Consider the following 14229-nt stretch of genomic DNA (forward strand, 5'->3'; position numbering starts at 1 on the left):
GTCAGTCTCCTGACTGTTGTGTGAAATTTGCAATTTTAAAAAGAACAATAGGAAAATTTGGAAAGTGACTTAGAATGGCAGAAGGGAAAATCTACTAAACCAGGGCCTCTGGCTCTGAATGTATCTCCTACTCTGCACATGCTGCTCTGGCACATATGCACCTCTGCCAAAATTGTGCACACGTATGTAATGCAACTATGTGTACAAATATTTCTGGGTCAGATATTACTTGGATATGTTACACCATCTAGGACGTTACTGCTCAGTATTTCAGAAACGAAGAGCTTCCTGTTGCTTTATGTTAAGAGTTATTTTGAGCCTTCAAACTTTTAAAATCTGACATGCCAAGGATATTATTTGGACCTCTGACTTAAACATTGGCAGTTTTTCAAGTTGTTTTGCAAAATAAAAATAAATCAGTGTTATTTGGTTGGAGTTCCTGTTTACTTCTTTAGCATCTTCACTGAGCTGCAGTGTGTATGGATTTGGGCGTGCTGAGATTTAAAATAAGCTAAAGTAACTAGCGAAACAAAATTTCAAAAGGACTGTAAAAATACTTAAAAGGTGAATGGCTTCCTAAGAAGTAAGAGTTCAAGGAACTTATTCCAATGTAACCAGACACAGCTGTGGCTGGCATCTTCAGAGAATGCTGGAATGGAAGAGACAGACACACACACACTATTGGTAGAGAGGAGGTGATTTTCATGTTAATCTGTGTATTGTTCTGTTGTTGAATTTGCCTAAAGCAAATGAACTTACACTCTTTAAAAGATCACTAAATGTTTAGCAAATGCTAGAAAGAGAAACTCTAGATTTACCAATATGGACAAATTCCTTGAGAGTGACGGGCTGTTAGGATGTGTTAGATTCCATTGAGAGACAGACAGGTGAGGAACGAGAGTAGCCTGAGAGGGTGGAAGAGCAGGAATTGTTTGTATTTACTACAGTTTTATCCCAATTTTCTGTTTTCAAAAAATTAGCATTTAAAGTAGTAAAAAAATAAATGGAAAAAGAAATATGCTTTCAGGGTTTACAGAGACTTTGTTGAACAGAGTTTCTGTAGGCAAGAAAAACCAGAACACTTTCTCTCTTTGAATGAGAACCACACAATAGTACTTCATGAGGTAACATGTACTGTTTTTCGCTTCATCTTTCTGCTCCCTACAGGTTTCCAGTACCATCACTACATTGCCCTTACCACTTATGGCCCAATTCATTGGTGTCATTGACACAGAAAATGTTACAAGTTATGTTCCGTTAATATGAAGAAGGCATGCAGGAAGGGTAGGGCAAGAAAGGCTGGATCCCTGTCCAACTTGGAGAAGCCAAGCCTCATTTTAAAGTACACAATGGAATTTCCCTCCCTCCTGCTGGTGAGGAAACGTTCTCATTGATGTGATCAGGAAAGCAATCAGTGCTTAACTGTCTTGTTTGCCGCCACTGAATGGAGACCTGCCAGACTGGCTCAGACTGGTATATATACACACATACATAAACCCATTTGTTAGTTATTGTGCAGTTTCCAGAAATGTTGGGCAATCCTATCTGGATCTGAAAGAAGATAAATGTCTATATTTAATTGGCTTTGCCTTATGTATACAACTCCATTGTTTTCAACTCCCAAGACCATATAAGAGTATTATCACTGCCCAGAGGGAATGTTCACATTTGACGGTTGCACACTAGGCATACGCTTCAACACTCATCACTCTAAACACATGGTTTTATTTTTGAACTCTCCATAGAACAATAGTGAGGTCATGCCCCAACCAGAGGCATCTCCTTTATTCCAAGTGACAGCCCCCAAGTTAGGAAAAGGTTAAATACAGGCAAAGGGGGAAAGCAACAGAGACATATACAGAGATGTGTGGGGGAGCATCTCCAGAGAGTCTCCTTCATTTTGAACCCTTCACACAGCTGCTTTCATCATCATGCTGATGCCATCTCCAGCCATCCACCTTACCCAGACTCTTCATCACATTGGATGCAGTTCGACACTGCTTTAACTGCCATGGCTCAATGCTATGGATTTCTAGGGTTTGTGGTTTTATGAGACATTTAGCCATCTCTGTCAGAGAGCTTGGGTGCCACAACAAACTACAAATCCCAGGATCCCATAGGATGGAGTCATGACAGATAAAGTGGTGTCAAACTGCATTAAATCTGTAGTGAGGCAGCTCCCTAAGTTTATACTCTGGGAGTATGAATTCCTTCATAACATATTCCTAAACTATGGTAGAAACTAACAGCAACAATATTAAAAGATTCCTCAGAGTATAATTCTTATTTTTCTTGTTTAATTCTTTTATTCTTAAACCTTTATGACCTCATACTCTTTGTAAATTCAAAAAGCCATAGAACTGGGGGGTGGCAAGGAGAAGCAGAACAGATACAACAATAGTGGAAAAACTCCATGAGTCCTACTCCTGTGGAACAGGTTGTGAACTGTGCACCATGCTATGCTATGCACAAACAACAATCCCCTGGACCAATGCATCTTGTTTCTGCTAAATTGTGCATATGCAATAATTTCTAAAGTGTGAAGTCTTAAATCATTTGAATCATCAACTTAGTCAAATTTGTCTTTACTAAGAACTGGGTATGTTTCATAGCCAAAAATCCTACAATTTTTTTTCTTTAAAGGACTTGCATTAAAAGGACTGTTTCACTTGTGTGTTCTTCAAAATAATGGGGCTAAAGAATTATGTACAGATGTATTTCCAAAGTGGAACACATGTGTTTTGTTGCTTTTCAGTGTACTGGGTGACACCCATACACTTTTACTCCCCAACAGTCACATTTACAGCCTTTAGACCAAAGGTTTCTCCATCTCTTGAACTTAGAGTGAGATGTTTGGCTTCATATTGGTCTATTTCCCCAAAACATGCATTGTATTTATCCCCACTAATGGTTCAGTGGTTCGTTGTTTGTTTGGAAAGGTTTTTATTTTTCCTTGTCTACTTAAACTTGGAAATCTCCGTTAAGAAAGGACAGTAGTTTCATCATGACAAGCACAACAGCTATCCCTTCAATGCTGCACATTCCAGCTCTAAGAAAAAATATTTGCTTTATGATGGGTATAAGGCTGACCAGTAAGTGCTCTCTACAAATCCAATTTCTCTTCTAATCCAGAACAGAGTGCCTTGAATTTAAGTATCAAAAGAAAAGTGAGTGAAGTTCTACAGTTGGCTCTCTACTGAAATGATGCATGTCTACATACAGCCTACATTTATCTTCAGTAACTACAAGTTAAATGTGCAATCTTGCTGCTCTTCTTTGTGATAGAGAAGGAAGAGTGATTATGTTGGTAACAGAACTAGATTCACAAAGAGGAACAGGGATTGATACATTTTTTGTGCCTTCCTTCCACATTAAGGCTGCAATCCTAACTATACCTGTTAGAGAAAAAGACATATTAAAACAAAATGTACTTTCTTCTCCGTAGGCATGAAGAGTATTGGTTGCAAGATTAATATCTTTCTAGCTTAGTATCAATGTTTACTCAGTAAGCAATTATATATTTTTTCTTATCAGTTAAACCCTTTAGATGTGTGACAAATTTACTCAGACATAATAAAGCAGTAGAATAATAGAGCATACATAGCTACATATCACTCTGTCTTACTTTAATGTACAAATGGAAATGGAGGTGGGATATGAAGAAGTCTAACATTATTTTCATGTTGAAAGGCAGTTGTCTGAAACTTCTTCCCCTTGCATTGGAAAAAGACAACAATCTTGCAAGTGAATTAGGAGCAGCAGGAGGCATGATTTCTGGGTCTTGGAGTCTAGTAGGTAAATATATGCTCTCTCATACATATAGCAGGGAAGCATGTACTGTTGCATGAATTGTGGCAAGAAAGGCATGGCTGGGAAACAAATTTTCCAAAGTCCCATCCCTTAAAAGCTTCAGCTTCATGGATATTCCAAAGGACTTCTGTTTTGTTTTCTTCTGTTCCGGCTTAATGAGACTCATTTCCTTTTCGTACTCCCAGAAACTGGGATATCTCTATGTTCCCAAAGATCCCAGCAAAAACATAACTAGTTTCCAAACATTCACTGTAATAACAAAAAAGCTGGTGGCATGGATAAGGCCTCATCTCTGCTCAGTATCTGAGCCATCACTCCTTCCTCAGTCAGTGTGCTCTGCAGAAGGCTCAGAGGTGTTTTTCACCAGGCAAATGGTGTCACCTTCACGGTCTGCCTCTGGTGCAATTTGCTCTCTTCCCCGCATATACATTTCCCGAATCCCATTTACCATATCTGATCCTACTGTAATATTTTCCATGAATGCTTCTGCAAGAAAAAGAGAGAATGGGTTGCTACATCTGCTTCATCTTAAAACTCTTTGTTGTTAAGTACCTCCAAGTCTTTTTTCCCATGTAGAGACCCTAACATTAATCTATGAATTGCCTCCTGCTACTTCTCATTGAAGATGCTGAGTGGGAGTATATCTGGTGGCCATTGTGGGGATGTATACACAGAGGACAAAAAGATAGGACAGAAGTGTGCCTCTACACAGCCCAGTTTCAAAATATGGAATGCAAGTGTTTGACTAGATCCCACAGACATGATATTCTGCCTGCATTTAAAAGATCTACAGTAGTGCCACATTGTTTCTAAATACAATTTGAAGTGCTGGTTAAAGACCTGAATGTTTTTGGACTAAGTGTCTCCTATGTGAACCTGACATTGAGGGCTATAGAAGTCTTCAGATATTTCTAGCCAGTGGTAGCTGGTAGTTCCTATGACAGAGGGAAGGAGGATTTGCTTCAGGCCTCAGGCTGAAAATTAAAGGAGCTATCTAAGATGTAAACCTATTTGAAGGATAGGGTTCAGAACCTTGGATAGTTTATTTGGTGAAAACATGGATTGGCGACTGTGCCACCGCTGTCTCCATTGTAAAAAGAATTATGGTTGTTCCTTAAGGAGAGCTTTTGTGGGGGCTGCCACAGAGATTATAGAAGTTGGAAATGACCTGAAGGCACACAACAGCGACAGTCTTCAAGACCACATTATTGGTTTTTAGATGCCCAGTAAAAATGTATTTACCTAGGCATTTAGTGGCTGTTGGCCTGAATCCCATTGGTAATTACCACCTAGAGTAGACATTGCACCAGTTGTTGAATGGTGAGTCAACACTTGTAAATCATACAGATTCAATGGGTCTGTTCTAGTAAGGACTACCACTAAGATTCAAGATTTTAACTTTGTATTTCTGGCATATTTTATAGAAGAAGAAAAACATACTTCCAAGAACTATGTGTAACATTTAAAGGATACTCATCAGTGACACTAGTTTGTGTCCTGATGGGGTGCTAAAATGTCATATCAAACCTGGAAGTGATAAGGTAACTGGAGCAGGATTGTGTTTTTAGATGGTGACTTGCAAGCTTTGAATGACTCTGCAGTCATTTGGCAGGTAGAGATAGATGCTGGAATACCCAGCCAGAGAAGCAAAACTGAAAAATCTGTTGGCAGCTCCTTACCTCTTTTGTGACCAAAGGGATTGACAGTAAACAATTTCCCTCTCTTTTTCCTCAGGTAGAACAGAACCCCAACAATTATTAGGACAACAGCTAAGAGGCTCAGAATCACTGCAGCAACTATCCCAGAACCTGTGGAGGAGGACAGAAGAGAAGCTGAGAGTGAAGGCTGTTAGGTTTGCATATTCCAAGCCACAATCATCCAAGACAGAGTAATTACCTGATGACCCCTGACATTCTGCTCCTGCATAGGAGCCACAGACGCACTTATGGGGTCCTGTGGGCACAGCCTTGCATTCAGTGAGACTTGATTCTGATCCAGTGCAGTCCACCTCATCCAGTATGGCTTGGCCAACACCCACGCCATATTTATTGCCTGTTGGCGCAGACAATGCTAAACCACAGTCTAGTTGGCGACATATGACCATGGCTTCTTGGAGCCCCCAGCCAGAGTCACCAATTGAAACCCAAGTGCCATTGTGATTGAACTCCACCCGGCCACTGCAGGAATTGGGACCACCAGCCAATCGGACCTCAATTTGACCTGGAAAGCAAAAAAGGGAAATGATTATGGTCCCAGATGAAGCAATGTGCCTTCTCAGTGATAGAACACTGCCTGTGCTGTCGTTTTCCCAGGCAGGCTCTCTTGGTGCCTCATATGCTACTCTTCCCCTGAAAAGATCAGATGCTTTCACTTACACTTTAAAATTATCACAGTCCCCTAATAGATCTATACATGGAGACCTGCAATGTCCTTAAACTGTGGCTTGTTAAAACATGCCAAGATCTAAAACTAAGGTTTGATGCAGTTCTCAAAGTCTATTTGTGACAGAAAAAACACACATTGTTGCTTCATGCATACAGGGTAGCACATTAGTGGAAAACTGCAACATTAACATTGCGTGAGTATATCATTTCTGGAAGTCAATGTACATTTGTCTCAGTTCTGTCTCTCAATGTGATGCATAACTTTTGGAGGGTGTGAAGCTATAAGAGAGAAGGGTGCTGAACTCTTCTCTTTCTGGACATATTTTTCCAGTGAAAATTACTTCCCCATATTGCTTCACCCTCTTCCCTTTTTTCTAGATGTATTTGCAAGGGCAAAAGTCCATCAAGAATCTTGTGAAAGGATTTTGAGGGGTGGGAGAGGAAGTAATGGTGAAACAGATATGAAATCCCCCACTACTTTTTTTGTGCTAAAAATTGCATCCTTTTGGTTAGTCTCCACTAATATAGACTAATTTAATCAGTTGCTAAATGGTGAGTGAATCTATAAATAAATCCCATTATTAATTTTAAGTTGGAGTGTTGTCTCAAGCATCTATGTGGAAAATGTAGTTTGCATCTGAAGGAATTACCTGAACATACCACGCTAGCGTCCTCTGCGTGGTCACAGTCATGTTCTCCCACAGAACGGCCACCGCAATCTTTGAGAGCTCTTTCTGACCCTGTGCAGTTCACATCATCCAGAACAATGGGGCCTGGACCTCTTCCAAAATGTGCCCCATGGGGGGCCTCCAAAGCAATGCCACAGCCCAGCTGCTTACACACAACGTTGGCATCTGGGAGCCCCCATCCATCGTCACACACCGTTCCCCACTGCTGCTGGTGGAAAACCTCAACCCTTCCGGCACAGGAGTGTGGACCATCTTCCAGTCTGATATTCCCCACATTGAGGGTGGGTGATGCTAGAGAATCCAGGATGATCATATATTCAGTATAGGTATAAAGATATGAATGAAGAATTTTCTATCCATGTTAGGGAAGGGAAACCCACTTATTTGCTGAAGCTGCCGATCTTTGAAGATGCAAAGGAAGGAAGTATAGCCCCACCATTTGAATCAAGACATTGAAGGCCCTACTGATCATGATGAAAAATGAAAAGTGGGCAACAAGGAAGCTCCCTATCTTCAAGTACACAGCTGTACACAGCTAAGATATGTCACACAGTGTTTTCAGCCGACTGTGCAAGGTAAGGTTTTAGGCTAATTGCTGCTGACCTTGTTTGAAAAGCCCAGTGAATATGAAGGGGCCAGAAGAACAACAAAGCTGGGAAGTCAGATTTAAAGAAGGGAGAAAGATAAGATTATTGATCCCAATGTTTCTTCTTTCCTTAGGGTATAGTCACTTAAATGTTTTCTGTCTCATTCTGGGTCTTGTCCTAAGATGAAAGGAAAACCTTTTCCCCATGTTACTTTCCTCCCATTCACTTTGTTGTGGCCTCAACCCCTACAAAAACATGAAGCACAATAAAAACCAGCACTTGAACCATCTATTCATTTCACCCCTCTTCCTCCATTGTTTAGAGAGCCAAACTCTCATAAGTATAAGAGTAACTGAAAGTTTTGTTTGTACTTCCAAGATTACAGTGCAGTACACTGAGTTTATCCTTTGTTAAGTTGTGGACATAATTTAACTAAGTTGGGCCTATGCTAGTAGGAAAAGACACCAGTTACAAGGAATTGGTTATTTGCAAGTTCTGAGAGGGAAGGTTCAACTTTCTGATTTGCCAACTTTTGATTTGCAACTCCATCATGTCTGACATGGATGTTTTGTGTGTTCTTACTCATTCCTTGTTACATTGTTCTTTGCTTCCATTTTACAGACATTCAAAATTACTGTGGAAGATTACCTGAACAAACAACTCCTGCATCTTGTCCATGATTACAATCATTTGTCCCCTGAAAGTTTGCTCGGCATTCATGGATGGCATTTTCATTGCCTTTGCAGTTGATGTCATCCAACCAGATGGAACCTGATCCACGTCCAAAATGAGCTCCACCTGGAGCTGATGCTGCTGTTCCACAGCCCAGTTGCATGCACACAACTGAAGCATCATTTAGGTCCCACGTGCGGTCACATACAGTTCCCCATTCATCGCTGTGGGATGTCCGGATCTCAACTCTCCCACTGCAGCGATTTGAACCATTGACCAGCCTGAGATTCTCTGAGAACAGAGTGAGAAGCAATGCAAAATTGAAGAATTAATCTTACAGAGAATAGGCCCTGAAAGTGCCCAGATTAAGAAGAGCCTATTCTCTAGAGGCAAGTAAGTACTTGGGAATGGGTTGGTTCTAAACTTGTCCCCACAGCCTTGGACTGGCAAAAATGTTTAAATGGGGTGAGGGGTTGATAACGTCTGGTTTTGAAAAACTAGTATTTTTATAAATGTCAAACTGCAAGGAGGGGACTACAACCTACTTAAAAAGTGAATTGCCCTTCCTGGAGGTCTCTAGGAAAGGCAATTCACCCAAATTTGGCCAGAAAAAGGCCATTTGGGACTCTGGAAAGGCTGCAGAAACAGGTCTTATCTCCACTGCAGAAATAATGCAGTTTGACATCACTTTAATCACCAAGGCTCCATGCTGTGGAATTCTGGGATATGTAGTTTGTTGTGACACCAGTGTTCACTGACAGAGAAGGCTCAATACCTCACAAAACTACAAATCCCAGAATCCCATAACATTGAGCCATGGCTGCTAAAGCAGTATCAAACTGCATCGTTTATGCAGTGCAGATTAGACTACAATTTGATGACTGCAGGTGGCCTTGGGGCCACAATGACAAATGTCTTAACTTGTTCTGGTGCCCTTTGGTTGTATTCTCAGTTAAGCAAACAACTGCACATCTCTTCCTTGTGGAACAATTGTGCAATGGCAAAGTAGAGCTTCAGCTCATGGTAGATGTCAGAGGATCTCTCTCTTTAGTAAGGAGCAACCATCAGCAGGACAACATGAACATAGGAAGAACCCTGATGGATCAAACAAAAGACCCAGCATATTGTCAACTAGCCTATGGGGTGCCCACAAGCAGAAAACAAGGGCAATAGCTCTCTCTCCCTTGTCCTCTAGAAACTGCACTTCAGTGCAGGGAGAATGTAGAATAAGGCTCTACTGCTTTACAAGAATGGCTGAAAGAGGCAATATCCTTGAAGACCAGCAATATTTGAGCATGTTGTGGAGAGCAGGACTGACCCCCCATCTATTGTAGAATATTGCATCAAAGCATTACCTGAACATATGACACCAGCATCTTCACCATGATTGCAATCATTGCTTCCCCAGGGCTTGGCTGTACAAGAAGACAGGGTTGTTTCTGTTCCTGCACAATCCACATCATCCATCCAGATAGGATCATTTCCACGTCCAAATCGAGCCCCACGGGTGGCGGATAAGGCTGTTCCACAACCAAGGTACCTGCACACAACTATGGCTTCATTTATGTCCCAGTTGTCATCACAGACAGTTCCATACTGCTGGAGGTGAAACACCTCTACTCTTCCGGAACACCGATGTGAGCCATTAACTACCCTCAGTTCCACTGGGTCTGAAATGGTCAAACAAAAACATTAGAAATATTAAAGGCCGCAGACATTATCCCATGCAAAATGTGATATCACAGGGAAATCCTGAAAATAATTTGTTTATTTTATAGCCTGTTTAATAGTGATGTGTGTGAAAATCTTAATGGCAATATGGCCTACTCATTTCTGCTGCTTTATAATTCTGTCAGTCAGACATTTGTTTAAATTAGAAGTGATGCAGAAGTGTTTTTATGAAATGAATAAAATTTAGACTACATACAGTATATTCCTCACACATTGAGGATTAGAGAAGGATTTCTGGGTGAACTGAAGTTTTTAGACATTCAGCATGAATAATTTATATTTATTTTTAAAATGTATTTTACATCCACTTTTCAGCCCCAGTAATGGCTCAAAAGATAAAATACAAGAATGACACAACTAAAATTTAAAACTCGACCAAAAAGAGCAATTAAACTAGGAATAAGAAAAGATAACTAAAAGCAGAACAGGAAGTGGAGAGAAAACCCTATGCTAAAAATGAAGCCAGATGAAACTCAAATGTCAACTTTAGATTTCATCTGAACACTGAAAGAAGGAGACACCTGAACTTCTCTGATAAAAGACATCTATAGTCTGCTAAAACAGAGAAGACTGTTTTGGAATGAGATATGATACAAGGTCAACGGTGTTGAGAAAAATAAGCAGTCAAATATATGGGGGAAAGAAACAGTCCTATCAATATCCTGGTCGCAAATTGTTACACATAATCATAGATTACCTGCACACTCAACCCCAGCATCTTCTCCATGATTGCAGTTATTGTGTCCCCAGCTGCTGGCTGTGCACTCTCTGAGGAAAGCTTCTGTTCCTTGACAGTTTACATCATCCAGCCAGATGGGCCCCGTCCCCTGTCCAAAGGAAGCTTTTGTGTGAGCTTTTATAGCGACACCACAGCCAAGCTCCCTGCAGACAACCTCAGCATGTTTAGGTCCCCAGCGGTCATCACACACAGTCCCCCATTGCTGGTCATGGAATATCTCCACTCTCCCTGAGCAGCGAGTTGAGCCGTTTACCAACCTGAGTTCTGAAGGGAAGCCAAACATTGTTAGAATACATGCATCAAGAAGAAGTTATTGAAATGGTTCATGAGCATCTAATGACTGAGAAGACTGGTTCACTTCTCACTGAGTGCAGGGTTATATGTTGTTTTCCCATAAAGGAGAAACAGTCCCTCTTTTTCTGTCCCATTTACAGAGCAATTTGCTGCTGCCTGCAGGACAAACATTTTGCAAAGAGCAAATAAATTATTTAAGAATCATAAATCTGACGATCAGCTGGAAGCAGCTGTTCCCACTCTGTATTTAATACATAGGTGTGGTGGTGGTGGGGTCTAGTCTCCTGCTATAAGAGTTCTGAGGGACCACTGGCTGATCCAGATAGGTCAGGGTGGGAATCATGTGGTCCTCCAAATGTTATTGGGCTGCATCTGGAGAGTATATAATTCCCACACTTGTTTAAGGACCGCTTATGGTTTCTTCTTCAGTAATGAATTTTGCCATCTGGACCACATTCTGATATTGTTTGGCCACACCTGTCCCCGTTTTCATCTCTAAAATGTTGAAGGGTATGCAGCATAGCACTCTTTAGTGCCAACCTATTACCTGAACAAACAGCACCAGCATCTTCTCCATGGTTGCAGTTATGTTCTCCCCAAGATTTTAGACGACAGTCTCTGAGAGCAGCTTCTGTCCCCTTGCATTTGACATCATCCAGCCAGATGGGATCAGACCCTCTTCCAAAGGTAGCTGATCGTGGGGCAGACAAGGCAACACCACAGCCAAGTTCCCTGCACACAACTTGGGCGCTGCTCAGATCCCAGCCATCATCGCACACCGTTCCCCACTGCTGGTTGTGGAGCACCTCAACTCTCCCAGCACAGCGGCTTGTTCCGTTCACCAGTCTGACCTCATTTGGGTCTGAAAAAGATTAAAGATGTTATTATGTCTCTACTTCCCAGGTCCCCACCCTCCTCTTTCTTTGCTGGTCCCAATTAGGGAAGTCTAGTCATACTGAACTTAGTACAGTAAAATGTTTAGCTGGCCATTGTGAAAGCAAAGCAGTGTATGCCTTCACAGGTCATTTGTCCATTTCCCCTCACCCTGGTATTGCCCTGTCAAATGACACAGGGCCAATGGCCCAATTCAACCACTGACTGTTCATACCTGGGAAAGGCAGTTTCACAGCAAATCTGAGCCATCTCTCTTTTAATTCATTTCTTTAAAAACTCAATATTTTCTCTGGATTTTCCCAGAAAATCTAGAGCACACCAGAGTGGCACAGAGCAGCTATCTACACAGCGTCCAGCTGTGCTGTCTGCTGTGGTGGCTGCTGGCGCAAATCACTACTCTATGGTCACAAGACACCCAGTCCCTTGCACCAGCAGCAGCAGGCAGTACAGGGAATGCTGTGTAGACAACAGCCCAGCATCACTCCAGAATATACTGGATCCTCAATATCCACTGGAGTTTGGTTCCAGGACCCCCCATGGATATAAAAATCCATGGGTGTTCAAGTCCTATTAAATACAGTGTGGTGGTAAAATGGTGTCCCTTATATAAAATGGCAAAATTGAGGATTGCTTTTGGAAATTTATGGTTGTTTTTTTATATATATATTGTCAAGTTGTGGATGGTTGAATCTATGGATAAGGAATCTATGGATAGGGTAGGTCAAATGTATGCAGGTAATGGAGAGAAGTGGTGGCAACCTCAGGTACAGAATACAGTGCGTCCTCGTTCTCCGCGTAAGGCGAATTCCGCCTATGCTCGAGCCCCATTGGAAACAATTGAATGGGACGCGCCGCCCCTTCCGCCCCGCGCATGCCCCGTGGCTTGAGCACGTATGCTCAAGGCCGCGTATGGCGCACCCGCGTATGGCGCGGGCACACTGTACTCTGAGGCAGTCAGTGTAGACCCACCCACAGTATGTGAGTCAGGGCTCATCTTGAAGTAGGTGAATTAGGCCCTGAACAGACCATCCTGAAAGGCCGGCCGGGGGGCAGAGTTGGGGTATACCGTCCTGACAATGTACACCCAACCACACACCCCAGGGTGCCCTGCTGCTGCATGCCACTCCAGACAGTGCGTAACATCATGAAGCACCTCTGGCGCTGTGTCCAGATTATGAAGTGCCGAAGGGGCGCCATATAGCTGTGCCGCCGCAACTATAGTGTCCTTTCGAAGGTGCAAAAAAGAGCAGCTGCTTTTTGCAGCTCCTTTTTGTGCTCTCAAAAGTCCAGATGAGGGCCGTGGTGTGAGGTTGTCATGGCCCCAATCCGGCCGAAGAAGGAGTGGTTTGTACAGCCCCTTAGACCCTTAGACTTACTGCTGAGAAGTAATCCTAGGGGAAAAGAGAGTTGGGATTATTCCTTCCATCAACATGCAGTAGTTCAGGAGGTGTCTCCTTACAGTGTAGCCAGGTTTTGCTGCTGGCTGGTAAGATGGAGTCTTGTGACAAGAGTCTTGTTCATTGCGAGGAACCAATGCTATTCTAAAGACAAAGGTTGTCTTATCTAGGTGTCAGCCAAATATTTTGAACATTATATATTGGCTGTAACCATTTCCTTCAGAAGACTTGAACCTTCCAGCTTTCAGCTAGGTTCTGGAAAATAAATTTTGGAGAAAAATACTGGAAACAAAGAATTTGAAGGTTTTCATGGCCGGCATCCATAGTTTTTTGTGGGTTTTTTCGGGCTATGCGGCCATGTTCTAGAAAAGTTTATTCCTGACGTTTCACCAGCCATAGATGCTGTCAAAACGTCAGGAATAAACTCTTCTAAAACATGGCCACATAGCCCGAAAAAACCCACAAAAAAAGAAAGAATTTGACTTTTATCTCAGAGATCAAAGCCTTACACAAAATTCTATAATTGCATCACATCACACCAAAATACCTGAACACTCCACACTTGCTTCCCTGTTGTGGTTACAGCTATGCTCTCCCCAGGGCCGTTTTTGGCATTCACTCAAAAAGGCTTCTTTTCCTGTGCAGTTCACTTGGTCTAAAAATATGGTATTAGATCCTTGACCAAAGCGTGATCCTCCATATGCATTTGTAGCTCTTCCACAGTCCAGTTCTCTGCACACCACGTGGGCATCGTTTAAATCCCAGCTGTTGTCACAAATTGTGCCCCATTGTTGGTTGTGATACACCTCAACCCTTCCTGAACATCGACTTGTGCCACCCACTAGACGTAGTTCTGATGAGACAAAAAAAGTTAAATATATTAGCACATCCTTGGGGTAAAGCCAAACACAATACTCTGAGCACACCTTTGCAAGAAAGGGTGAACAACTTCATTTTTTGTGACTGGAAACCAGAATTAATCTCTCTCTCTCTCTCTCTCTCTCTTTGCTATCTATCTATCTATCTATCTAC

General features: G+C 42.1%; 2 protein-coding genes across 3 annotated transcripts in view; one reads left to right on the forward strand and one right to left on the reverse strand.

Annotated features, from left to right (window-relative positions):
- Positions 1-14229, forward strand: part of LOC121935751 (zinc finger and SCAN domain-containing protein 23-like) — a 482958-nt gene that overhangs the window by 369508 nt on the left and 99221 nt on the right. The window lies entirely within an intron of this gene.
- LOC121935743 (deleted in malignant brain tumors 1 protein-like) overlaps positions 1706-14229 on the reverse strand; it is a 35121-nt gene continuing 22597 nt past the window's right edge. Inside the window, exons 5-13 of the mRNA XM_042477573.1 lie at positions 13745-14050; positions 11454-11768; positions 10571-10876; positions 9498-9812; positions 8119-8433; positions 6845-7174; positions 5707-6030; positions 5490-5618; positions 1706-4296 (exon numbers count right to left, since the gene is read on the reverse strand). Of these exons, the coding sequence (XP_042333507.1) occupies positions 4133-4296; positions 5490-5618; positions 5707-6030; positions 6845-7174; positions 8119-8433; positions 9498-9812; positions 10571-10876; positions 11454-11768; positions 13745-14050 (2504 nt within the window). The 3' untranslated portion in view covers positions 1706-4132. The remainder of the gene's footprint in view (positions 4297-5489; positions 5619-5706; positions 6031-6844; positions 7175-8118; positions 8434-9497; positions 9813-10570; positions 10877-11453; positions 11769-13744; positions 14051-14229) is intronic.

Source organism: Sceloporus undulatus, chromosome 6 (genome assembly GCF_019175285.1).
Source record: "Sceloporus undulatus isolate JIND9_A2432 ecotype Alabama chromosome 6, SceUnd_v1.1, whole genome shotgun sequence".
Taxonomy (NCBI): domain Eukaryota; kingdom Metazoa; phylum Chordata; class Lepidosauria; order Squamata; family Phrynosomatidae; genus Sceloporus; species Sceloporus undulatus.